This window comes from Cyanistes caeruleus, chromosome 1 (genome assembly GCF_971803275.1).
Source record: "Cyanistes caeruleus chromosome 1, bCyaCae1.hap1.1, whole genome shotgun sequence".
Classification (NCBI taxonomy): domain Eukaryota; kingdom Metazoa; phylum Chordata; class Aves; order Passeriformes; family Paridae; genus Cyanistes; species Cyanistes caeruleus.
Window position 1 is genome coordinate 69,339,441 of NC_141701.1, and position 27,702 is coordinate 69,367,142.

The following is a 27,702-nucleotide window of genomic DNA, read 5'->3' on the forward strand; positions in this document are numbered from 1 at the left end:
AATCAAGAGAAGTGATTTGACTGTGCCATCTTTTAACTTGCAATCTTACATTGCACAGGTAATGTGGCTGTATTAAGATCTAAATCATGCTAGTCCACTTACTTGACTATTTCTGGCAATTCTTTCTGCCTATGGGCTTTCCTGTTCAGAAGCTGTTACCAGAGGAGGGGGAGTGGGGGTGCATCCAGCTGTACAGCAACTACAAGCTGCTGCTTATGCAGCAGGACCCTGGAAATTACATAGGTCGGGTACTCTGGAAGTTTAAATTGCCCTAGTATGTAACAAGCTTAGAGATTTCTAGCATTAGAACACAAAATTATACTATGCAGGAGCATATTTATTTGCTTTCTGTTTAGATTCTTGACTAGTAACCATGGAGGAGAATTGTAAAAGGACCATAAGCCTAGTTGCTGTTGAAAAATTGCTTCAATTTCCTCCTCGTCTCTATTTTCAAGTTCTTATTGTTAATTGGGTGGCAGTATATCTGAAGAAACTACTGGACCTATGTGTTATAGGATTGAAAAATAGTTAAATTCAGTCTCTGATGACTTTTGTTCAGCACAGATATAAATGCAGTATAAAGACCTTTGTCTGATGTAGTCCCACAAAACTAGAAACAAAACACAAACTAAGAATGGAATGGAAGTGATACCTGTACCTTGCTCTCAAAAATATGTGCAGGTTTTTTTTCTTGCCTAAGAATGTAAAAAAGAAGGTTGTCTTCCATGTGCTTTTCCCCTTTCCCAGTTGCCTGCCAATTTCAGAAATCTTGTGCCAAACACAAGTGATGACTTTGGTTGTTCAGTCTACAACTTAAGAATTTTAATAGACTTTGGTTTAAAATTCATTCTCACAACAGTTCACAGGAGACAATAAAAATGGAAGATATTGCTTATCAGGTCATGGCTTAGGTGACTAGAAGGCCCAGCACTTACACTAGCTGCTCTCCTGCTGCAGTTATATTACTTCCTTGAAAAGAAGTAAAAAAAAGTTACCTAGCCTAAGAAATGCAAATAATGGAAAAATTATCTCTTTAGATTGTGGAAACCATTGGTTAATCCAGAAAACAGTTACCTCCACTTTTAAAGAGTACTTTGTCACATCACTCACAAAAATTAATATATAAAAACCCTGAGTTTATTTAATGCCGTCTTTCTGATTGATTAGTAAATTGTTTTCAAAATGCTTCAGCAATACTTCCTACAACTTAAAATCCTTCAGCATCAGTCTCTTCCTTAACCCACACCTTGATATATACACAAAGTAGAAGCATTTGTCTTTGCAGCATTTGTGTAAGAGGTGAATATTGGATTCATTTTAAGGAGTATAAATTTGGATACATAAAGATAGTTTAATGTAATTCCCCAGTACCAGACTGGGACAACTGTCAGAGCTGGGAGGGGAGCCTGAACATTCCAAAGTCCAGTCTTTGGAACTGGAGTAACCATGTCAGTTTTCCACGTAGGTCAGGCCCTCTTAGCTAACTAAGTCTTGTGTGAGCTGAATGCTCTCAGCATGCCTCACAGTTGTCACTACATCCCTGCATATCCTGCTGCACATTGTGCCTGTATGGATTTCATGTATTTGCAATGGCTCTGTCTTCCTACCCCACCTAGTAACAGGTTCATGGGGGCCATGTTCTCAGGGCTTTTGGTATAGCAAATATTGTGCAAAATGAGTGAGATTGCAAATCACATTTGGTTAACCTAAGGTATGTCCACTTCTTAGCTGCTGTCATTCAGGTGGGATGCAAGTTTCCCTGTCTTCCCTATTAAGTCTAAAAGCCCCAGACAGATGTCTTGAATATCCTACAGCATTTAAATGGCACCAAGTATCTGCATTTGGATAATTGAATGTCATCCTTCATCACTTCTCTGCAATTTCATAGGTCTGTGTTGTATTTAAGCAGTTGTGGTGGGAGGTGTGGTCTCTACCTCTGGTGACATACATGAAGCTCACCAGAACTCCCAAAAAGTGCTCAGAGAAACTTGGGTCAGATTTATCATTTGTAGACCCACAGGTAAAGCTGCTTTGACAGCAACTTCTCTCATTGCAAATCCCTTGCCTGACCACCAGTTTGGGTTTATTTTTATGCACTGTTTCCAGCTAGTTTTATCAGAGAAATTTCTCACTTTCTTAGATTGTAAACCTTCTCATAAATGTATGTCTCCCATGGCACTAATTTGGTAAAATGTTGCTGTAAGTTTCATTTTGTCTCCAACTGTGCAAATGACTGCCAAGGGGTAATCAGGCATTGTAGCCTGAGCTCAGTGGAACATTAAATGCTGTAGTTTAGTAGTCACTTTGCTTCGTTCTATGCTCTTACACAAATCTCTGCTCATCTACATAAGTAATATGTGTGCAGACTTCCAGGAATCATGCACATTTGCCATTTTGAGCTTGGGCTAAATGCTCACCAGTGCTGTATTTTTAGCACCTCATGTTTTAACCAGGAAGGCAGCATAAAGGTTATCAAGTTCTTCCCTGAGCCAAAAAAAAAAAAAAAAAAAGAAGCATGTATGAGAAAATACCACTGGTAATGGTTATCCAGAATGTAAGACATGGTATCAAAATAAGTAATATTTTTCTTGGCTTCTGGCCAGAACAGCTGTCAACAAAAGAAAAATGTATAGGGTCAGAAGGGAAGGCGGCTACAGAAAAAAAAAACTGAGGCCCTTTTGTTTTCCTTTTCCTGTGAGAAAGAGTCTTCTTAAGCATATTTGTAAGTCATGTGAGCTACTGGAAACTACCAGACCTTCACCTCACAAAACACATAGCCCATTCTAAGTGGTAAGAATTTTAAGAAAAGCCCCTGTGACTGATCTATACCTTCTGGCTTGCTTTGTAGGTGAGTTTGGAGACGCATCGAACAGTAGCTCTTTTAGAGATTTAGAAATGCAAAAGAAAATATCTGCTTTTCTGAAGCTCCCTCTGAAGCAGCAAATAAGAATACTTTAATTTTCAATGCATGTTCCTTTTCCTTCAGAAAAAATTCTGTGAATTGGATAATATTGTTCCAGTTGTCTAAGAAAAGAGATTGAAGCAGAGATTGAGAGGCAAATTTACTGCATAAGTACACAGAGGATAATGAAAGAGATCACTCCTGACAGTTGTGTCCAGCAAGGAAAGGATAATTTTGCTATGAGGAATCATTGAAAGATTCTCACTGATAGACATGAGAAAAGAACTGGTCGGTGCAGTGCAATGGACCTACAGTCCATGTTTGAAGCCCAGGAATGATTGTTCCCATTCCAAATATGTTTTTCAAGATAATTTTCCCATAGAATTCTCAACCCTATTGTTTCCTGTAGAAATTCCAGCAAGGACAACCTTAGTAACACAGATTTTGACTGTATTGTGGAAGAGTCAAGCAATAGACGGGAAAATATGAACAGGTACCAAAAGGGTAGTGAGCTGGCATAGCTTTCATGAAATTAGGTCTTGTGAGTTTACAGATTTTTCTTCCAAGGCTTTGGAAAAAAACTTCTCCACAGTAGGTCACAGCATGAGTCTCTGTGTGTGTCACTTGCCTCCAGCTGTGTGCAACTTTCCTGCAAGACCAGCTTTGTAAAGAAGAAAGTGGTAATTTACTTTCTGTGATGGATAGACCAGTTGGTTAGCTGGTGAACAGCTTGAATGGTTCTCCCATTGGAAATGATCTCTCTCAGTATGGAAATAAATTGTTTTAAAATACACTCAGAGGAGAGTGTTTTTTTAATAATTTTATGAAACTTTCCACTGAAAGAACAATATGAAATTCAGTTAGTTCATTCTTTCTGCCATCTTAACATTGAGAATTTTGTTTGCCAGTCTTCTCTCCCAATTAGAATGGTACAGTAAGTGTAAATCTTTTTGTCAGATTGCTCAGATGAGTAATCTCATTGATTTATAGATGTGTGTGTGTGTGTGTGTGTGTGTGTGTGTCTGTGCACACATGCCACAGGATGCAGAGGGATTGCAGTCCTACAGTGCCAGGTGCCTGCACTGAAGACTTTAACTTATTTGCTCCACCATCCTCGTAATCTGCTGGGGGAAAACTCAGTTCACCATGCACCTTGCAGTGGGAATGTTGAGCCTGAACATCATTAGATCACAGTGGCTTGTGAGGATGTTCAGGGCCTTTCAAAGCTCAGGTGATTGGCAGATGTTGGAAGAAATTTTATTCCAGTCACAGAACACCCTGTCTCTTCCTCTGTATTTAAAACAAGCAATTCTGATTTCTGTCTTAGATTCCAGTTTAGAAAACCTCTTAGTCATATATCAAGTCTTGCTGTCTTGAATTGATCCCATCTGTGTATTCAGATACACAAGAATGTGTGCATGACAGTTTTGAAAGGCTTCCTTGGAGGTGTATGCTGTTGTTTTCATTGGTACAACATATATGAAGTCAGCTTTGTAAGTGCAAGGCAGTTTAGGTAAAAGTAGAAGGATCAAGCTGCAGGACTACTACAAAAGGTGTAAAGGAAAGGTGAATGCTAAATAAATAATGAAGTGAAGTAAAATAAAATACCTGATGCTTCAACATGTCCTTTCAGTTGCTCCTGGCATGAGCAAGGGAAAAATCAAACAACAAAGTAGCAAAAATTGAAGCTACATTGTTGGACAAAATTTAAATCAATGTCAGGAAACACTCCTGAATTTTTATTCAGATTACTATCTTAAAGGGAAGAAGAAAAATGGCAATTTTTAGGTAGTGTTTGGTAAACTTACAAAAAAAAAAAAAAAAAATCTGTCATCTGTTACTGTATCTGTGCAATTAAGGATATGATATTGAAAAGGGCAAATGTGTTTCACCCAGCTAGAGTTAGTTAAAGTGTGGCTAGAATGGAAGGCTACTTTTTCAATAGGCTAATCACAAGGGCAAAACTTAGATACAGTGTCGCAGACCACAATGTCTTAAATTTGGGTCAAGTAACCAAAAGAAATAAATTGTCCAATGTGAAATTCTAGTTTCAATGATTTAGATAAAAAAGTTCTGCTGATCAAGATTTTCCTCTAAGAAAATGGAGGACTGTTGTGTACCAGGTTGCCATACAAGTGAATTTTTTGTTGGTTTGTTGTTGGGGTTTTTGGGGGTTGTTTTGGGTTTTTTTTCATTTTAGGTGGTTTTTTTTAGGATTTTTTATTTCATCTTCTTTTTATTCTCTTCTTTTAATAAGCCAAATCAACACTTGGCAGTCATTCTGATTTCAGACTTGTCTCAGGTCATTCTACAGCTTCATCAGTTTTCTGGCAAAATCAGGTCCCTTGATATATTTCATTAGAAACACTCCCTCCCACGCCTCAAGATGCAGAGTGATTGTCTAGCAGTACTTTGAGTGTATTTATTTTTCATTACCATGCAATTTTTGTTTAATTAAGGTGTACATATATCGTTACAGCAGGTGCACAGGATGGTTAGCTGTCTGCCTTAAAATTGTATGGATATGCAAAACCTTTGTCCTGGCATATGCCGTGTTTCTGCAGTCCAGCTGAAATGCCTACTTCACACTGAATCCAGAAAATTTCTTTGCAGGCTTTATTAATCGAAATCTTTTGATTACCAGCACACTGGGTATGCACAAGCACTGGTGAGACCTTTCCTAGATGTGGATGAGTCAGTATAGTGGTTAGTGTGTAAGGCTACACATTTTTCATATTTTGGGGAATGAGTTTCAGAACCCCAGTGGGAGAAGAGGGGGTAAAACTATAGTATGTTTCAGAGCTACAATGCAAAGTGAAAGAAAGGAGAGAGACCAAATTATTTTTTTCTGTTTTTCTTTAGCAAGCAAGATGAAGCAATGGCTTTGGCTAAGCATGGGAATGAAGATACATTCATTGCAGCACGGCTCCAGCAGACTTTGGCTGACCTGGATGAAGATTTAGAAGGTAGGAAAATGCGTGTTACCACTGAAGTGCAAAAGACAGAGACACAGCCAGTGGATGCAAAATCAAGCTGTACTCTTGAGACATTCTGCATGTTTCTCACTAAGATCACAGGGAACAACTCATGAGTATGAGGTAGAATGTGGTCCCCCCAAAGTGGCTCCTTTGCTTCAGGAGCAGACACCCTTTATAGGCTCCCACTGAATATTTTTTCAAACTGCTTATCAGATTATCATTGTATTTCAGTGTCTTCTACCAAAAAGAGATGAACAGCAGTCAATGGACACATAGGCCAAATTTCGTATAATTTCATTAATTTCAGTGAAGCTAAATCAGTTGTGAATTTAGCTCTTTGTTTAATAAAGAATGCCTCTGTTTATATTTTATCACTATAAAGTGGAAAAGGATGGAACGTTTTTGTACCCAGTGTCCCCTCTTTGTTAACAGGCATATTTAAAAGTTAAAAATAGAACAACATTAAACAGTGGGAAGAGATAAAATGTCATGTTGTGCTCCTCTTTTTCCGACTGTGAATTAAAATACTTCTCTACTATTGGTTTGTCAACAAATGACATTGAATACCTTTTTTTTTAATTTCACATCTTCATTTTAATACTTCTGCCACAGACTTGAGTCTGATTTGTTTTCTTGTGAGTTCTCAGACACAGCCATTCCTTAGCTTGTGTTGTAACCTTTGATTTATACCAGCAAATTTGAGAGGATATATAGCCCTCCTGCACAATGAGGCTTCTGGAGTCACTGGTAATAAAGGGTGAGAAGAATGGAGAAAAAATAAAAGTACTGTTTCTTTGTTTGCTTGCTCAAGGAAATCCTTCAGCTGGGCTGTTATTACTAACCAGGTCTGGGAAACATAATTTGGAGTTGCATGCTGTTTTATTAGAAATGTTTCTCCTTTGGAGTCATGTGGTGAAATGTTAACACTTAGATAAGTTAGTCAAAGATAAGGTGTGAACAATAGATGAAATTCTGCTTTCAGCTGCATTTGTGTGTTTCCCACTGGCTGAAGCAGGAGGATATGCAAAACCTTTAGGAATTAGGATATTTTGCTAATAATCCTAATCAGCAACCAGACAATAAGCACGACTCAGACATCTCCCTTTTTTGTAATACTGGCATAAAAAAGAGCCTGTTGCTTTGAGTGTAACTGAAATACCTGGTTTGCTTAAACGTGTATAGGCTGTTTCTGTAATTTATAGTCATATTGCCTAAATACTGCCTATATGTAACATTCTATGTGTATTTTGCAGCAGTGGATGGTGTCAGTAACTCTGACTCTGACTACACTAGTGAAGCCTTGAACCCACATATAAGAAAATTTGAGGCCGCCCAAGATGTTTCCATTTCTGTTCCAGTAACAATCATAGATGATGCTCCAGAAGTTATCACCTCTAACTCAGATGAAAATCAAGAGATGGAGATTAAGGTTTCACAGAATATCTCAGCTGACTCTGTTAATGCAAGAAACTTTACAAATAGAAACAACAATGCAGGTTCCTTTGACAAGGGACACACAGATGGTGGAGCTGTATGCAAGGACCTAATATATGAGCAACCATCTGAAAATGAATTCATTCACTTGCCAGTGGAACAGAGGAGAGATATGTTTGAATCTCTCACATCCTCCTTTGAAAAAAGAAATGAAAAGAACTTAAGACTGGAACCCTCTCCTAAACATGGTGTGAAGTCTGAGGAATGTAAATCCAAGCTGAGTCCATCTCACTCCAAAGCCACAACTGAAATCAGTACAGCAAAAGAGAAGCTGAATCCAGTTAATGAATGTAGTAGCAGGGAGAGATCTCTGAAAAAAAGTAAATCAGAGTTGGAAATTAAATGGCCACCAGCAAAAAAAATTGAAGCAGAAGTCCCATCCACACCCACATGGTGTCATCGTGCCCAGAATTCAGGATCAACCTACGAACCTAAAATGGGTTTGACGACCTTTAAAGTTGTCCCTCCCAAACCCGAAGTAAGACATTTTGATAGAGGAGTTTCACTCTCCACTGGTGCCATTAAAATAGATGAACTAGGCAATCTCATAGGCCCAAACACCAGTGTTAGTAAGCATGTACAAGGTTCTTCTTCTGATGAAAGTGAGGAAATTCATATTGGGAGAGTGAAGGCATTCTGGAGGTCAAGTTCTATGGAAAAGCAAAGTGACGACTCTGCTGAGCATTTTCCTAAAAAGTCAGCAGTCACCACAAACTCTAAGCCCTTTACTATAAAACATGAGCACAAGCCTGTCTGTCTTGCAGCTCCAAAACCTGCAGCACCACAAACTGTTAGTACCCAGGTAGCTGAAAGACAACCTGAGAATGAAAGAACCAGGCCATCTCTTTCAGTTACACAGTCCCAGGTAACACCATTAGCAGCCCCAGCTGCTAATAAAGACAAGCTGGAACTCCCATTCGTAAAGCCACACAGGAGAACATCAAGTCAGTATGTTGCTTCTGCCATTGCAAGACACATCAATGCAACTACCTTTAAATCTGACACTATGGAATATAATGAGAAAGATGAAAACAAGCAAGGGGCAGGAGAGGTTAAGAATGAAGCAGAAGTTTCACCAAAAAGATGTATTATTGTGGCCAAATATAGCCCTGTGGAAACAGAATCAACAGAAACAAGAGAAACGCTTTCAAGTATTTTTGCTTGTAGTCAGAAAGCATGCCACAGATTTACACCTGGTGATAATTCTGGCATGGAAAACAAAGTAGTTAATATCAGGGCACCAAATCAAGCAAGTCCTGTGAATTTTTATAAAAAAAATGCCAGTGTCCCATTTACTAAATCCTCTTCAAAGGATAACAACAATGCAGAAGATGATCATGATTTAAACAGCAAACAAAGTGTAGCAGAGAAAAAGACTGTGTTTGACCAGAAATGTGAGACTTTGACCCATACTAATTCAGCCTCATCTCTCAAGTCTCCTGATCTCCAAGGAGTCCCATCCTCTTTCAGCTCATCTTTGCGAGTCACTAAATGGCATCCTGCTAATGGTGTACAAGTTAGTCCACTTAAAGCCTCACCTGAACTAAATGGTGCAGCAGCAAATGCGGAGTCAGAACAGGAGGAGAAACCTGTTGATTCAGATGTTAATACTGTTGGTGAACTGGATGCTAATGTGCAGACCAATATTTTCGGACCAAAGAAGAAGTTCAAGCCTGTCATCCAAAAGCCAGTTCCAAAAGACACATCATTGCACAGTGCCCTAATGGAAGCCATTCAAACAGGAGGGGGAAAGGAGAAACTCAGAAAGGTAAAGTGAAACCTTTTTTAACCTGATCAGATTGTTGAGCCCTATACTCACCCTGTCAGACACCAGAGATTTGGTAATCTGTACAGTTCACGGTGAGCCAGAGAACACAAGGCATTTGAAAAATTTATAATGGCAAAATGCAGACCAAGCTGCTGATTATTCTGCACATCCTGTATATTATGCAACATCATGGCTGCTGCACTAGCTAGAGGAGGCAGGGGGTGCATAGACACAAATAAAAGAGAGGTAATTGAGGTTAGTCTAAGAGCCAAACCCTCATTTCAGTGTATCATGTAAAAGCAGGAACACACAGTGCGGAAAAAACTTGTAAATATCTGCAGTGAAAGAAAATTTTAATTTTTTTTTTTACTAGAGGATAATAGTATGCCATTGGCTTCTTGCTCAGGGGATATGGACTGCATCTCCAAGTACAGCATTACTATCTACACATACCCCTACTGTTCAGTGTGAGTAAGGTTTTACAAGCAGGCCCAAAAAAAAAGATAAACTGATTAGTCTTCATAGTTTGCATTCCGGTACAAGTGCCAAAAAGTGTTTCCAAGCTATCTCTAAGTAAATATCTAATAACAATGTGAGGTTTGTTCTCTTCATATTCTAGGTTTCAAACAGTGCACTAAATGGCAATCACAGGAAACCCTCATACACTGAACCAGAGAACGAGCGCTCAGCCCTACTAGCAGCAATTAGAGGCCACAGTGGCACCTCAAAGCTAAAAAAGGTAAGAAATCAAGATGGTAAGTGATCTTTGAAGTGCAGTCTTTTCCTTCTGAGTGTTTTGAATAAATCTAAATATCCCACAAACGAAACATTGTGCTGCAAAGAGAGAAGTTGAAGGGGTAGCCATATGACAGAAGACCAGATATGACTTAAGCAGAGAGCATAGAAGGTTCAGTCCTATTCTTTGCTATAAAACTTACAAGTCTTTCAAACTGTGTGCATTTGGCTCAGAAAGAAGCAAGTAGAAATCCAAACCAATTACAGGGAGTCTTCATAGAAGACATCAAATATTCATCATTTTCACATTTAAATGAGGTCTTTCTTTAGAATGGTTTTGGTTGGAGAGGACTAGCATTATCTAGTTCCAACCCCTCTGCTTTGAGGAGGGACGTCTCCCATTAGACCAAGTTGCTTAAGACCCCATGCAACCAGCCCTTGAACACCTACAGGGATGGGGCATCCACAGCTTCTCTGCACAGAGAAGCTGTACTTTAGGGTTTTACAGCTGGATTAATATATTTGCATTACCTACCATATATATTCAGTACCGACTTCCTGAAAACACACTAGGGCTTCTTCATACATGCTGTTTATCTGCTAACATGGTGCAAGTTGTATTCAAGTAATTGATGTTGATGTTTCATCAACATTCACCACAGCAGGATGATTCCTTCTCTCTGAAAGATTTATCTAATCATTAAAGCATCCCTTATTCCTAATAGCCAAAACCTGCATTGTTCTAGCCTTAATTTTCACTCAGTTGACTAATCCAGTCAAAGATGTGTCCTTGGCAAGGAAGTTCCCATTTCCCTCGAGCAATGACTCAGTTCATTAGCACGTATCCAGATAGCTGGCATGAGATAGAAAAGTTCTCTTGCCTGTGTTAGGGAATTACTTCACCCCTCATATATCCTACTGCCCTTGCTGCAGGTAGGGCACAGCTTTCTGTGAGCAGGATGTGCTAAGCAGCAGCAATCCGCCCACATATTTAACTGCATTCTGCACTCATTAGAAATAAATAGCAATTTGTGTAAAAGAGGCTCTGTTAATGAAGTCATCACAGAGACTTTTTGGAATACTTTCCTCTTGCAGAGAAGTTTTTGCCATGGTTTTACAGGAAGTTGCCTAGAAACCATATGCTTTTTCACACCATGTCACCTGTGCTAATTAAAGCAGTGTGTTTGAGTCTGTACAGGGCCCAATACAGATGTGCTAACCCTTTCATGTTGTCTCAAATGTTCACCTTTCATCTTTCATCTAACACGACATGATGCTCATGTATCTATATATCTATATATATATCTTGTTATGTATATATATGTATAGGGAAGGAATATAATACAGGAGCTCTCTGTGGATTATTTTAGGGGAGACTAATCCTTTAATTTTTCACCACAGCAGCTCTATGCTGCAGTTTGTCTGAGAAATTAATTATAATGGATGTGCTTGGAAACCTCCTATTTGGTCCATAGTACTGAATTTCCTAATAATTGCTGAATCATTGTAATTATTAACAATTCATCATGATTATTACTTGTAATGGTATTAATGACAAAAGTATCTCATGACACAGTTGATGGAAAAGCTGACCTAGTCTGAAAGATTGTCTTCTTCACCTGCATGCATTTAAAGTTGGATGAGTTTCCAAGCTGGTAATTTGTGCAGAAATTTTAGTTTCTGAAATTCCACAGAAACACACTTGGAAGAATAATCAATTGATTTTGTTCTCAGTGCTTTCACATGGCTCTCTCTGGTCTTTTTTTTTTTTTTTTTTTAAGTATAGCTGGAAACTTTAGGTTTAATGGCTTTTTTTTCAATGAAGCTATGTCTGAGAGCTCAGATCTGGAAGAGCTTTTCTGTCATCTGAGATTATTTCTGTGCAGCCCAGACCATAAAAAGTAATCATATTCCTGGGTGGCTACTGCAGCCTTAATATATCTTCCTGATTCCAAAACCCTTGCGGTTGTTTCCAAATTAATACCAAGTCCAACTTTCTCTCTTACCTTGCATGCCAAGAAGAGTTACAGGATGCTGAAGCTCACAATAAATAAAGATTGAGTTTCTGAGACAGACTCAATGCCAAGTCCTCGATGCTGGTAATCAGCCCAGCTGAGTGATGTGAGTGAATAGCAACAGATGTTAAACGCCACAAGGAAACAAAAGGACTATGGGTTTTACATCATCTAAGAAAAGTGAAATCAGGGTACTGAAAGGGCATCAAATGTCAAATAATTACAGTTATCCATGCTTGATATTAACCACTTTCTTTCAACTGCATGATGAGCAGATCTCCTCATTGGCCTCCCAAGAGCTGCAGCGTTTTAGGGACACAGAACGGTCCTTGCAGAAGGCAGAAGACCTTCAGGAAGAGCAGCTGTGTATCCCACCTGCCCCTGCCCAGCCACCACCACCACCACCTCCCATTCAGCTGTCAGCAGCAGCTCCTAAGCCTTCTGCCACAGCTTCAGGTAATCCAATCGAGGCAAGGCAAGCCCTATTGGAGGCTATTCGCTCTGGTGCTGGAGCAGCAAAGTTAAGAAAGGTAAATATAATTTTATATTTTACTGTGGATGAAACAACCTATGCTTGCTGTGTTTTCAGAACCATTTTTTAGCTGTTCTAGGCACAAATTTCATTCTTCCATCAGAAGAAGGTACATGCACTATTTCCTCTAACTGAATCAAAGATTGGGAATGTATTGGAAGCCTTTGAACAGCTAATGAAACGCACCCGTGCATATATACAACCATATGAACAGACAATGTGTTTTATTAAAAAGACCACCAAGAGTATGACAATAATTTCAAAAAGTATTTTCAGTACCTTTTCATTCTATATTCTCTGAGATAATACTGGATGTCCTTTGGACAAAGTGAGCCTAAGGAAGATCAGATATGAGACCCTGAAACAAATTTATATATAAATATTCCCTCCTAATTTCAGTAGTGGGTCTTAGAACTTGATTCCCAACACTTAAACCTTGATCACATGTGCTGAGAGCTGTTGATAAAACTGTGAGGTTAATTTAATGTCTGCCTAAACTTTATTTATTAAATGATGTATGTTTCACTTTTGCGGTTATATGAATCTGTCAGCTCCCAGATGGCTAAGTGTGATTTTTGGAGTAACTTCACTTATCTCTTTGATCAAAGTTTGTTCTTCCCAATCTCAGATTACATTGTGCTTCTTGCTAAAGAGAAGCAGATCAGTTGTCCTGAGTGGAGGCATCCCAATATTACACTGCAGTATCCATGAATAGACATTGATCCAAGGACTTAAGCGAATGTAGAAAAGCAGATGTCATTTTCCTAATACGTGAGTTAGCTGATGCCACTCATAAATGTGTAAATTGACTTAAACCTTGCTCCCTTTTCCTCTTTTAAATAATTTAAAAATGCACTCAACTTTGAACCTTCAAAAGTTGTCCAAATATCTGGTTTCTGATAAACCAGAAGTACTACAGAATCATACAAATGGCACAAACAAATCAATGTTTCAGGGAAAACTACATCAGCATGTTCTTATTACGTCAGGAATCTGGATTTGCAGTTAATTTTTCGTGTGAAATATTACATCTATGTTATGCATACAATTATGAGGAGCAGCTGAGTTCACACTTGGTTTGTTCAGCTTGGAGAAAGCTGAGAAGCAACCTCATTGCAGTCAGTGCTTTCCTTGAGGAGGGAAGCTGAGGGGCAGGCACAGTCTCCTCTCTGTGGTGGCCAGCAATAGATCCCAAGGGAATGGAATGCAAAGCAGCATTCAGGAGAAGTTCATAGCACAGTAGGAAAAGGGTCTTCACTAAGAGGATGGTTAGTCACTGAAATAGGCTCCCCAGGGAAGTGGTCACAGCACCAAGCTTGACAGAGTTCAAGGAGCAGTTGGACAGTGCTCCTAGTCATATGGTTTAGTTTTAGGCAGTCCTGGGAGGAGCAGGGAGTTGGACTCAGTGATCTTTATGGGTCCCTTCCAATATGAGAAAATAGATATTCAAGGGTACTTCATGCAGTTGTTTTCTAGATATTTTCAAATTTCTTATTCTTCCAACTTCATTGCTCTTGCAATCTCTGAGGGGATCCATAGCTCTACTCATGAAAACAAGTCTTTATCATATCCTTGGGGATTTATTTCAAAACACTTGGATAACCAGTGCAGGTCATGAAAGTACACCAGATAGAGTGATATATTCTGCTAAATACTGTGCCTGTCTTGTCTCATTTCCAAGACAGAGTAATTTTTGCAACTTTTGGCATTGAAACAACGGAAGAGTACATCTCATTATATAGGTCTCTTATGAAAATAAAAGAGAGCAGTGCTTTGTCCAAGACAGAGTATGATTTTCTTATTATTGTGCTGTCCTTCCAGATATTGGATATGCAAGCTAGTCTTATGTATGCCAAAGTCATCATAAGACTTTGGCGTCTGAGATCTCATGCCCTTGACAACTGATTAAAGTAAAAAAAGTTGTCAGATTTCTGAAAAGGCTGTAGTAAAAATGTTGTCAGATTTCTGAAAAGGCTTTTTATCCAGTGTATTTAATATCTCTTCTAGTTTTATGTGTTATATTGAGAGCCAAATTCTGATCATTCCCTGCAGTTGGACAATTTGTGACAGCAAAAGTTGAATCCATAGAGGAAAAGGAATACATAATAGCTGAATATCAGGGTTTTCTTCCTTTACCCGTGTCTAAGGAAAACTGAGTTTTTTGTAGACAGTAGCTGAAAGTTTGCTTTGTGCCAGGGATGAAGCCTTTTTCTTTGTTTTGTCTCCTCTGTCAAAGTTCTATGATGTTGTGATTTGGAGATGTGAGCACAGCTCTTGTTTTGGCTTTGCTTTCTGGAAGATTTTGGTTGCAGCAGCTAGACAGCAGAGTAGGTAGTTCAGTACTGGCATCTGTTTCTCTTCCATTGTCTTCTCAAAGTCTTCTGGGGCAAAGGCTTCTGACAGCAAAGTCATTTATTTAGCTAATATTGTGGAGAAGTGGTAAATATGTGCTGCATAATTATGTGTGACTCGTTGCTTATTTGTGTGGGGTTAGCTGCAATGGGAGTGGATCAAACATAGCTGTCAGGAGAAGCAAATGTAAAAAGCAACCAATTGCCTAGATAAGGAGCATCCCAACAAGCATTTGAACTCAAGTAATATCTGTGAAAAGGCAGCTCCTCCACTCTTCCCCTGATTACACAGCTGTTTGCTGAAGTCATGAACATTAAGGTTAAAAGACTGCTGTGCAGGAAATGAGGAGAGAACTTGCTGCAGGCTGACCTTGCTTAGCTGAGAGTCAGGGTCTGCACAGCACAGTCTCTAATTGGGTCAGCCAAAAGAAACCAGAGCAGAAATAGATGCTTGAAGGAAATGCCAAGTATAGGTAAGATGGTATATGCATAGCTCTCCTCACGCTTCCTTAATCCATTTGTTGGAGTACTGTGCCTTCTTTGGCAAATAAATCACTCTTTGTTTTGAGAAATGGCTTCTGTTTTATTGCACACTGTTGCTGTCCACAGACTCCTGAAGGAAAATTCTTGCAGGTGCCAAGCCCAGTTAATCCTGCTCAGTCAAATGGTTCATCCCCAATGCAGGGCAGTTCAGAGGCCTGCCAGAAAATGGTTACACTACAGATCCTTCCCAAAAGAAAAGGAATTTCTCAACCTGGAAAAGACCTGACAATGTGCAAGGAAGTAACCCTTTTCTTCAGTTTTTGAAATGGTCTGTCAAGGAACCTGACAGGTGTTCAACAGTACAAATAACAAAGTATAACAGAAAGTCAGGGAGGTGGCATCAAGTAAAGCCACCAGCCATGATGGGTCCCCAGTGCCTTTGGTGGTTACTTACGAGAAATTAATATCTTACTAGTGAGGAGTCTGTCCCAGCCGTGGGGTCTGCTGCACATGCAAAGGAGAATCAGTTGATCTAGGAAGCTCATCTGAGACCAAATTTTGGCTGATTCTGGTGGACAAAACTCAGGTCAATGTTCTGATTTTAAAAGTGAACTAGTGTTTTCCTGAAATTGTATCAAAAAGTATCATATAGTTAAGATCTATATGTGCAGTTTTTAACTTCCTATTTGCCATCTCATAAAATGCAAAATAACATAGCTAGATGTCTGAAATTCACTATATCAATGCCTGTGTATTTTTGTGTTTATGCAACTTGCCTTGGTATTTACCATGATTATCTGTGGAAACAAAACCATAACTACATATGCAGATAATCCATTAGATGTCTAGCTATAGGTATAGTTCCAGCACGAGTCCATGCAGGATTAAAAATCTTACTCAACAAAGGGAAGCAATAAGAGTTGCTTTAGCTTTTATGCCATTTTAGGTAGAACTGTACCCAGGGATTTGGTAGAAATATTGCAGGAGAATGTGTCTGCACACAGTGAGGAAAGCAAGTTACGGCTCTGAAGAACAGGCTCTTGGTAAGGTGATTGCTTTAGACCACTTTTTAATGGGGTGTGCAAGGGAGATTCTGCAGATTCCAATATTTTCCAATAAAGATTGCAGTTGCACCAAAGCAGCCTTTTCTGTTTGTTCACTGAGATTTTAAAAATTAATTTGGCTCCATCACAGTTCCCACAAGCATTCATGGTGATGTTTGGAATCAACATTAGGTCAGCTCTTGATACGTGCAGTGTAACATTCTGTTGGCAATCAAAGGAGCCAGGTAAGATAATTACTGCACCAATTGAAATGAGTCCCTGTGTTCTCTGGGATAATTTGGAGATGGTTGTCAACAAGTAATGCATTGATCAAAATTATGGCATGTTGAGTGTCTTCTAGGAAGCATGGCCTAGTTCCATACCTTTTCAGTCAAGCAGTGGACTATTTTTCTCACATAAGCAGAGAATTATAATTGTGAATGAACAAATACTGTTTCATATCATGAGTGTCTGTGGGTGCAATGAAAGAAATTACAGACTCAAAGCTACAGTTGATGTAGGCTTTGGTGTGCTGGAAATGGGGCAGGAGGTCCAATGATAAGGTTGGCCAAGCTTGATATACAGGTAGTCAAATGAGCCTGTAAAGTGATTCTAGTTCCCATGCACTGTCAGAGGCAGACATTTGCATGCTGTTACTCTGAATTGGAAGATAAAACATAATTTGAACTCTTCACCTTGCTAATAATTTATACCATGACCTATTTTTTTCCTTAAGGATAAGGGTCCAAATGGAAAATTTAGACTTGATCAAATGCATTATTCCTGTTCAGCTTTTGTGGTGACCTTAATGTGTATCTCTCTGTTAGAATCAAAGCTCAGTAACTTTGAATTTGGAAGAGCACCTTAGCATATGTATTTAAAATTAAGCATATGCTTAGATGACCCGAAGACCGGGAAGGAAGATAAGCATTTGTTGTTTAAGTGTTTTCCTGAACCAAAGCCACTGGGAGTTTCCTTCAATCAGGAAGAAAAGTACCCATCAATTGATTTTTATGGCCAGTGACGGCTAACCAATATAGAACATACTTCAACTGACAGATGTTGCATACTTGCAGCCTGGGCTTCTGTGCATTCTACAAAATGAAGGAATTTCTCAGAAAAATGCATCACCTATCCTCCAGAAATAACACAATTGCAAACATGATATCTAAGGGTGCATGAGGTGTGGGTTTTTTAGGGAAGGATAGCTCTATTCATTAGAACAAGTGATAAAGCTAGGAAAAAAGCAGATAAGCTTAAGTAGTCTCAAGGAGCAGATGAAGAGACTAAGCTTGAAAACAGCCCCACGGGAGAATGTTTGGTTAACAATGTCAGCAGTTGGAGGTTTAAAAATATCTTGAATGATCATGTGCTTTTCTTTGTTGCAGGTCCCTCTGCTTGTTTGAATCATGTAAAAAGAATAGGTAACTGGAAAATCTAACCCTGTATGCACCCATAATCGTCGTTCAAAGTCTGAAGTGGCAAAAAACATCAAGAAGTTTAGTTTATTCTCTTGACTACAAGCCAAAATAAGTTGTAGTTAATTTTCTGTGTGTTCCTGCATAATGGTTCTAAGGGGAAAATTGTTGCTCAGCTGTAAAGCTTCTGTGCCAAGGAATTGTGTTTTGCCTCTGAATATTTAAGGTTGCCAATAAACTATTCTTGTTGGCAGGTTAATAAGACTATAAACACTGTGCAGTCCTGTGGTAATTGTGTTTATGGGCAAAACTAAAAACTTTGCTAGCTATCTGAAAAATAATACTCATTTCCAGCTGTTAAAAATATGTAACTATTTCGAAGTATTTACTTGCTTCTTTTTTGATTTCAAGAAGGGCTAAGGATTTTGATTTCAAGAAGGGTAAGCAATTAGGCTGAAAACAAGAGTAAAGATCTATAAAAAACAATCACAAGAAAAAAGTTATGATACCTAAATTGTCATGTGCTGGGGGCATTGGTTTTTAAAATCAAATTAACTTTGTATCTCTGCTGGAGCTCTGAGAAAGCAGGAAATCAGTGAATGTGAGACAGTGTCTATTGAAAAGTTACTTATGGGATATGACGTATAGAATGCTAATGTGCAGAGATATGCTGAACCCTGGTAACAAACATGGCACTTGTTTGAATATTGAGCCACCTTAAAGGATCTCTATTTGCAACAAACTGTGAAGATTATGAATAAGATTCAGAGCACAGAGGTCCAAGATGTAGAATTCATTCTGCACTGTAAAATGAAGTGGAGCTGGTTTGTATCTATCAGTAACCGTGACTTTTGTGGTCTATTGTTTAGGTCATGCATAAATTGGCCCTTGGTTTCTAATTTGTATGGCTGTTGTATGTTGTCTCACAAGTATTTATAGCAGCATCTTTTTCAAATGTTAACTACTTTGGTAGTTGTTCTTGTTGTACATATTTTGAAAATATTTCATTAAATTGATTAACTTAAAAAGGACAAATGAAAATGCTTTTTCATATTTCCTATATTGTAATGAAACTAAAAAAGAGGAAGTTTGTACATTTACATTTTTATAATCAGAGACTACACTGATATCAAATTTTTTCTTTAAGCTGGAATTTAAAATGTATAGTTATGGACTGTTGAAAGCACAAGCATATTTAGCCATCTGCATTTAATGTGACTATATATTATATGTTGTAAAATATTGATGTCTGTTAGTGCCACGAATAAAAACAAAATCAAAACCTGACTTGATTTTAAAGGCTCTTTTTTTGCTCAAATATTTTCCATTTGCTGAAAGGAATTGGAACTAGCAATGGACTTTAGTAAACCTGTATTCTATGCTCAGTATCTCAAGTCAAATGTAAGATATCTCAAGCCAGGAAAATGCTCACAACTAACAGTTTAGAAGTGCAGTAGACATCACCAGCTAGGATCAATATGTGAGTTATATACATTTCAGCAATGATAGAGTACTGGTAATGTTCCATTTCCTTATTAGGCAGCTTTTACATTCAGAACTAAGGTGGTCTGTTGCACCCTAGGATAAATAAGAACACCTCTCTTGATTGTGATTGTCCTTCTTTTGCCTTTAAAATCCTCTAGGTGTGCTGGAGATCAGAAGCACTAACATTTAAAATGCTATGACAGGAAAGGATTCAGTCAGTCATAAGTTTGATTCTGTAGATATTCCCCACAGCAGCAAGTACTCCTTCCATGGCTGGCTGCTGCAAGGCAAATTTCAGTGCACCTCTCCTTCTTGTTCTCAGTGTTGCTTGAAGGCCCTGGGTGCACAGCCCTTCTTTCTAACACCCTTTTAGTGTTATAGTGCTAAATTATATGAATACTTTATTTTCAGTGTAAGAGATTCAAAACTGGATTTTTTGACAATAACATTCTCTGGGTTTCACAAGGCAAAGGTTCTGGTTCTGGGTGCTGGCACTGTATAGACCTGTTTCTAAGTTTTATTCATAGATAAACTTCTGAATAAAAGCTATAAAAACAGCTACAAGATAAGATGTCACCTTCATTTTACAGCAAAACAAAATTACAAAAACCCTGATGGTTCAGTCACAACTCAAACTAAAAATGGAGGGGGGAGTTCAGCTACTCACAGTAGCCTAGGCTGGATATTCATCCCCTTCTCATGTCAATGGGAGTTGTGTCTGCTCTTAAACTGTCATCCAGGTGCTGTTACTCTCTTGGTAGCAGCTCTATTTAACCCCAGGTGAATGCAGATTTTACTGTAAACCCATTTATAATGAAGTCTAGTTACGGGTACGACCCTTCCATATAGTAACTTTCTATTCATGCTTTTAGTAGTAATAATGGTTAGTTCATCCTGAATTAAAAGAAAAAGCCTGAAATGTGTCTGGTAAAGACATGGCTTTCTCAGTACCAAGTATTTTCATCTATATGGCTGCTCTTACTGTCCCACACTGTTTGCTAGTGCAGACACAGCCTGTGTCTAGAGATGTATATGTTGCTCAAGTTACGCTCTGATGTGTCCTGTCATGGCATAGTCTGCAACTTCCTTTCTTTTTTGAAGGACTGCAAGAAGGACACTCCCCTGTTCCATAGCGTCTCTCCACCTAGATTGTCCCCACATGCTCTTGCCTCAGGTCAGCCAGAGGAAAGACCCAGATATATGCCTGATCCATCCAGCCCTTTAAATTTTCTTTTTTAGTAAGCGATTGAAATTAAGTGAAAAAATGGTATCACCAAAGAAACTGAATGGAGAATTTGGATTTGATATGTTTATTTATTGTACAAGTATAATTCAATATTCAGAGCTTAAACAAATCTAATCTCATGTCTCAAATAAAAATTTCTGTTTCCTCCCCCTTTTTTACATTTTTTTTGTTGTTTGGGTTTTTTTTGAACTTGAGTTTAGAGTATTACTCAACCATTAAGTCAGCATTAGATCTTTCTGATTAGATATTTAATTTTAAACAATACTGGTTGTCTGCATGAGCTATTTGACTTAGAGGAGTTCATTGTAGATTATTTTTTTTTTTTTTTTAAAGACAGCCTGTTAACATTAGTCATGCAAAGTATTGAACCAAAAGACTCCTTGACATGCACATCAATCTAAAGAGTTTCAAACATGGCAGGGTTCAACTTATCCAGCTCATACAAGTGACTTGCACTATTTATGCTACATTTGCCACAGCCAAAAATTGGTACTTCTTCAGCATGTAGGAGAAAGAAAGAGAACAAGAGATGCATTTATGAAACAATGGGAAATGACACTGAGATAGTTTTTCCTCTAACATCTTCAGAAAAGAAAGAAGCAGTTCTATTGTTGAGTGCTGCTTAACATTAACACAAGGTTTAATTTGAATCCAAGGATTTGCACAAATCTTGGTTTGGATCAGTTTGTCTGAATGAAGTGCTTATAAATCGGTTCTTTGTTGGTACAATATGAAAAATAGTTGTCTTCTGCAACTGTTAATTAGCAACTTTTACATATGTAAAGTATTTATTTCTGTGTATTGCTTCTCATCTCTAATCCCCTGTTGGATTACATATGCATTATGTGTACCAAGGTGCTTTGCCTGTGAGACTTCTGTTAAGATTTATTAGACTATTCCCATTGTTACTCCATTTGTTGCTGCCCAGCACACACAACAAAATACTCCATGCCCCTACTATATAGCTTTAGCTGACATAATGGTGTATTTCCCCACTTGCAGAAAATTACCTTTGCGATGATAAAGTTCTTTTTTAAGCATAAAGTGAAACAAATTCCTGATCTTTCAGTAATATTCACCCAGATTTTGTGCATCACTGTTTTGATCTGCTTTGCTTTTTGCTTTTTTGTTTGTTTTTTTTTTTTTTGTTGTTGCTGAGTATGGCATGGAGTTTGATTCATAGTGGATGGCTTCCTTTGGCTGGAGAAAGCTTCCCTGTAGTTGCATTGTCAGGGTTGTTCATCAAAGTATGGTCAGATGGATGACCACTTCTAAGAGCAAAAATGTACCTTTTTTTTGTTATTGTTACCAAATATAATTATTTGTTAAATAAATATAATTTGCTTAAATACGAGCAGGTTACATGATGCTGCACCAGATACCAAAGTCCCACTATCCTCTGTTTGTCTACCAACTTTTTGTTCTTGTTTAAACAGTTTCTGATTTATTGCAATATTGGAGACTTCAAAAAGGGAGAGAAAATAGAACTAGTTAACAGGAATATTGTGGTTTTCACACTTAAGGAGTTTAGGAACAAGCTCACTTCCATAGTCTGTTCCCTCCCATCACTCATTCCATATGTACAGGAGCACGCGCGCACAGTCTCCGTCATTTCAGAAGGTCAGGAATAGTTAAAAAAACATCTTTACCACGGGATCCTTTTCTATATTTAACACTAGCTTTTTTTTTGTCCTGTAAAATAGGAACTTCCAGAAAGTCAGGGACTAAGTTTTGGTGCAGTCACAGCAGCTATACACAGTCACTGCTGGAAGTAATGTCAAATCCAGCTCCATCTAATGCTATCTTCAGCCAATTTCTTTTCCTCTGGGTTCTATTTCTTCTTCCCTTTTTTTGTCTGTGAAGTGATAAAAACATGTACATGCCATGTCTCTTTTCTGAGGTCATTATTGTGCTTGAAGCCCTATAAGGTTTTCCCCTGAACAAAGCATAGTGGTGTTGCAGTTGAACACCAGACTGAAAGAGAACATTTATTCATACACAAACACCACTGTCCAGTTTGCAAGTCAGGAGCTGGAAAAGGAAACCTTATTGAAAGAACAAGACTGTGGAACATCATTGTCTTCTACATCAGGACCTGTGTTTACTGTAACAGGAACAAAGCAAACACAGTGCAAATAGGCGTGGGCTTCCTTTGTCTTGTTCCATTCGACAGAGGGGTTTCTGTCAGAAGCAATGGCAACTGTCCCTAGTAGTGCTTGGCACGGGTCAGAGGGTCACAACTTGAGGGTACTGATTTGGGTGGCACCACTGATGGGTTGTGTCACTGGTTTGGGCTTTCTTTGCCTTGTGATAAGCCAAAAGGTGGTTTGATTTAGCAAGTGATCTGGCAGTGAGACTGCAAACCAAATGCCTGTGCTGCAGCAATGAGCAAAGGCTCCACATGTGGACTGCATTTGAGGTGGAGAGTGATCCATGATCCAGTGTGTGTGCCAAACACAGCACCCAGATGCCAGTAGCCAATGCAATCTCATCTTCTTAAGCCAGAAGTAATGATAAGGGTGAAGGGAGAGGGAAATGGATGCATCTGCCTTCAGATAGAACCTAGGAATAAGCCACATGTAATTCAAAGAGCTGCAGCCCTCCCTGCCCCAGCAGCATCTAGCAGTGCAAAGGACATGCAGGAGGTGCCTCTATAAGCAGCAGGTCCACAAAAAGTACTGATAGATCTGAATTTTACCAACAAGATCCTGAAACTGCACATATCTCTGCTGATACAGCTACCTGGTGAGTTAACATGCTCAAGACCAGACTAAAATTCTCCCCAGTATAGACCCTTTCCTGATAAAATCTAGCCCTCAGTCCTTCAGTCAGCTCAGGAAGTGGGTGTACCTGGCATGTTCCCAACCAGCAGCACCACAGAGCAGTGGTTTGGCTGCCTGCACAGTGCATGCCTCCTCATTCATTAGCCTCACTGCTAATGCTTCAAACTTCCCGACTTATGGAAGGAACTGTCAGAGGCAATTTGCAGGCAGCCAGTGCTGCAGAACTGCAAAGAGTTATATTTTTATGTGTTGATGAATAATTTAGCAACAATTCTGTGTTATGTAAAATTACTGCTTTACTGCTACTGGGGCCAATGTTTGTACAAAGTGTTCTAAGCCCAGTTATACAAGTTAAAGCTTGCTTGTTTTATCCTATGCATCTGTCATTAGAGATAATTTTTCCAGGTTCAAACTGGGAAGCAGAGCAGGCCTTTCATTCCAGGAGAGGGAAGTTCCACATCCTCACTCTCCTTTATAGTCCTGATCATCCTATCTATTTTCAAATGGTCAGTCTTGCAATAGGTTGTGCAGTAGTGCTGGTTTTCTCCACAGAGGAGGATGCTATGTAATACATTTCCATATAAACACCATGGAAATCATCAATCCTCTAGCCCTTTGCTTAATATTACAGAGCAACCTAACACATATGTCTCCCTTCCCTTGTGGATGAAGTGCATTTAATGTGGGCAGGGAACACAGAATATGGGCAGACATAGATATATCTGGTTTTGGTTTCAGGTTGGAAATTGTTCCTTTGCAATTCCACCTATTCTATATTCATAGAAGGATTAAAATATTAGGGGAAAAAGGAGTATTATTGCCACCCAAAAGCATGCTTGCAAGGGTAAAGTGAGATTGAAAACCTACAGTAACTCAATATGGTCCACATCCAGAAATGGAGAAGCTCACAGACTTCCTTAGGACTCTGCATCTCAGCAACTGCTTCTGCCGTATTCTACACGGGTTGCCAAGAGATGCTTAGTTGCAAATGCAAATATGTTCAAGGCTGAAGGATCAAAGAGCAATTAAATTAAAAACTGCTGACAGGTCAATCTTAATAGTCATTTCCATGCTGAAATAAGTCAATAATTCTTAACATGCAATAAATCTTACCACATAAAGGTGGGCTTGCATAACAGGAAAATGTAGTAAAATATAGCAATATATTTTATGCAAATGCTTTTTAAAAGTAATGAGTAGCATGTTTTATTCATCTTGTCCGGGCATCAAAGCGGTCAAGAAGACATTGGACTTCTGGAATGGGTTAATCCTTTGCAGCAGCAGTGTGCTGAGCAGGCAGAATGCCTTCTATTTATATTACTATTTACTTATATTTGTAAATACAAACCTTAATTGAGTTCCTGACTCCTGCTGTGTTTGGTACTCAGCAAGCACCACATAAGTGACTGTCCCTGCCCCAAAGGGACAAACTAGAAAGGTCTGTTTGTTTCTGACTAGAAAAGTCAGAAGAGGAGGATGGGAGCAAAGCAGTTGTGTGACTTGCCTGAGGTCACCCAAGTTAGTGGCAGAGGCAGAGCAGGAGCCTGGGATTCCTGTGCCATTCTTTGGTCTTGTGTTCCAAGTCATACAGCTTCCTGGCCTATATACTAAATGCAGTAAGCATGGATCATATATAACATATATAACAAACTCAACCTCTCTTGGTATCATTCAAACTTCGGGGAAGCAGGGAAAACAGGTGTTCCCCTGGCTTTTATACCAGATACCTTAATATGCCTTTGTGTTTTTATCTGTTCTTTCAAATGCATTAGGTATGAAATATTAGATGATGCTCCTAGGTACTTGTGTCTATAATGAGACACATCTCCAACAAACGCATAATACAAGAGGGATTTGGAATCCACCTGCTAAATTGAAAACAGATTTTCTGTGTGGTAGAAGTTCCCTGATAGTTAAATAATGAATATGTCCATCACAGCCTCCTGCCCACCTGCAGCTGTACTGCCCACTATCCCCAAGGGAAGATCCAAGAAGAGAAGGTTCCTGATTCTGCCGCTTCAGCAGTGCCTGAGTGCCTTAACAAGGATCTTTCTATTTGCCCCTGTGTAAACACAGGATGGCAGCTCAGGCAGACAACATTAGGTGGAGGGAACACAGATCGTTTTAAATCAGTTACATGTTCTAAATCACCAGTTACAACCTGTGAAGAGTGGATCTTGTGTTACACACTGCACTTGGGAGACTCCAGCTAATAAAATTCACAACAAATGACCCGGCACAGGAGGAGTCTTCCTTCTCAAGGAAAAGCCTTAAATAAGCACAGGCTCACAACTTACCCTTCTTTTCACAGTGGAAAGAATGAAGATTTTAATCTTTATTCTAAAACAAGTCAAAACTTTGTGAGTACAGTAATTACACAGACAAAAATAAAGGAGTTGGGGACAACTTGTACATCCCTTCATCCCCCACTTTTTTTTGCCTTGATTCAGAAGAGCTGTTCTTAGGCTTATGTGATCTACAGCAAGATGCAGTACCTTATTTCCAAAGTGTTTTTCCTGGCACTAACTGACAGCATAGTTCCCAACCCAGGGCAATAATGTGCTGCATGTTCCCAAAACTGTAAACAAAAGGTGAGGATTTCTTGTTTTCCTCAGAATGCGGGTCCCATGTAACATGTCTAGAGTTGCAATGCAAATGATATTTCAAAACTAATTTCAACCAGCTCCCTCTTCTTACCTTTTACCAAAATAAAGTTTTCCACTGTTTCTGAAAATGAAAAATATGCCTTTTTGCCTCATATGCTCAGGACAGTAAATTGTCACCAATAATCAAAGGTAGCATTAGAAAAAATGGGTTTAGTTTGCCAAGGGAGGTTTTTCCCAAGAGCAGGTAACATTATTCTCCACAGCAGCAAACCAGTCCAGCACTGAAGTCCGCCAGTGAAATACCATATGGAAGATGTAAAGCTGGTTTTATAAAAAAAATACATCCCAGCTCTACCTGACCTGTGCCTAGGAGGAGATTTTATTTTTCAGTGTGTGAGGCAGAATTTTCAGAGATGAAGAATGATGAGTCAGACCCACAAAATCATGAGACCAGTATCCAGTATGATGAGGGTTGCATTTTTCTAAGGGAACAGGTTCTGCCATGTGGTTTGGTTTCCCTGATTTCTGAAACTCCTTTGTCTGTCTGTGGTGTGTGGGTAGAGCTGTCCACACCATCCTCTCCTACTCTGTCCCCCCAGCTGTGCTGTGGGGTCAGGCAGGGAAACCCAAAGTGTCCCCAAAGGCAATGAGCAGTTCCACTAGAAGGGATGTTGAGTCAGCACAATGCTCAGGCAGCCCTAGTGAGCACAGCTTCTCACTCAGCCCCTGTCCACACCAATATCTCTACACAGGGCATTAATTGCTGCTTAAAAAGGAAAATAATGAGAATAAGAAGGATGAAAGTGTAATATTGCCAGACTACTGAATATTTGACCTACATTTGCCAGTGAGTAGTGAAAGGTAGTTCAAGACAATGCTCAAAAAATATCCAGTCAGATTACTTGTTATGACAGTTTTTATAGTACTGAGAGGGGAAAAAAAAAGAGTCTGTCTTTAAAGTTTTTGTTCAGGCCTGTTCGACTCAGGTTTTGTACTGGTACGGCTATTTCCATTCCAGGTGTGATATATTTTACTGAAATAGAGAAACCAATATAACCACCAGCTAGGGACATTTGTAGTGGCACAACAATGCTTTATACTAATACAGCTTATTCACCTGCTTGTATGGAAATAGAAGTTTAAGCACAAATAAGCTTCTTTGTACTGGCATAACTCTTTCTACCCTAGGGAAATTAAACCATTTTTACTATACTAGTGTAGTTACAGTTTTGTGTGTAGCCAAGCCTTTGCAGTAGTAACCTTCTGTGTAGAAAAGCCCTCATGGCAGCCAGTGCCTCACTGTGCCAAAAATCTGCAGAAAGGAAGGGAAGGGAAGGGAAGGGAAGGGAAGGGAAGGGAAGGGAAGGGAAGGGAAGGGAAGGGAAGGGAAGGGAAGGGAAGGGAAGGGAAGGGAAGGGAAGGGAAGGGAAGGGAAGGGAAGGGAAGGGAAGGGAAGGGAAGGGAAGGGAAGGGAAGGGAAGGGAAGGGAAGGGAAGGGAAGGGAAGGGAAGGGAAGGGAAGGGAAGGGAAGGGAAGGGAAGGGAAGGGAAGGGAAGGGAAGGGAAGGGAAGGGAAGGGAAGGGAAGGGAAGGGAAGGGAAGGGAAGGGAAGGGAAGGGAAGGGAAGGGAAGGGAAGGGAAGGGAAGGGAAGGGAAGGGAAGGGAAGGGAAGGGAAGGGAAGGGAAGGGAAGGGAAGGGAAGGGAAGGGAAGGGAAGGGAAGGGAAGGGAAGGGAAGGGAAGGGAAGGGAAGGGAAGGGACTTTGTTTCTCTCAGCTACTAGTTGTGCTCAGAAATGGAGTCAGCCTCTCCATTTAGGTGATAAGAAAATTTAAAGAATGGGATGGAAATGATTTTTAAATACC

The 27,702-nt window shown here is 39.3% G+C and overlaps 1 protein-coding gene across 30 annotated transcripts in view; it reads left to right on the forward strand.

The window, feature by feature from the left end:
- COBL (cordon-bleu WH2 repeat protein) overlaps positions 1 to 19,006 on the forward strand; it is a 153,790-nt gene extending 134,784 nt beyond the window's left edge. For all 30 annotated transcript variants that reach the window (XM_086897441.1, XM_086897432.1, XM_086897374.1 and 27 more), the window contains 5 exons: positions 5,765 to 5,868; positions 7,134 to 9,142; positions 9,762 to 9,881; positions 12,168 to 12,422; positions 17,690 to 19,006. In XM_086897441.1, the coding sequence (XP_086753567.1) occupies positions 5,765 to 5,868; positions 7,134 to 9,142; positions 9,762 to 9,881; positions 12,168 to 12,422; positions 17,690 to 17,707 (2,506 nt within the window). In that variant the 3' untranslated portion in view covers positions 17,708 to 19,006. The remainder of the gene's footprint in view (positions 1 to 5,764; positions 5,869 to 7,133; positions 9,143 to 9,761; positions 9,882 to 12,167; positions 12,423 to 17,689) is intronic.
- The last annotated feature ends 8,696 nt before the right edge of the window (positions 19,007 to 27,702 follow it).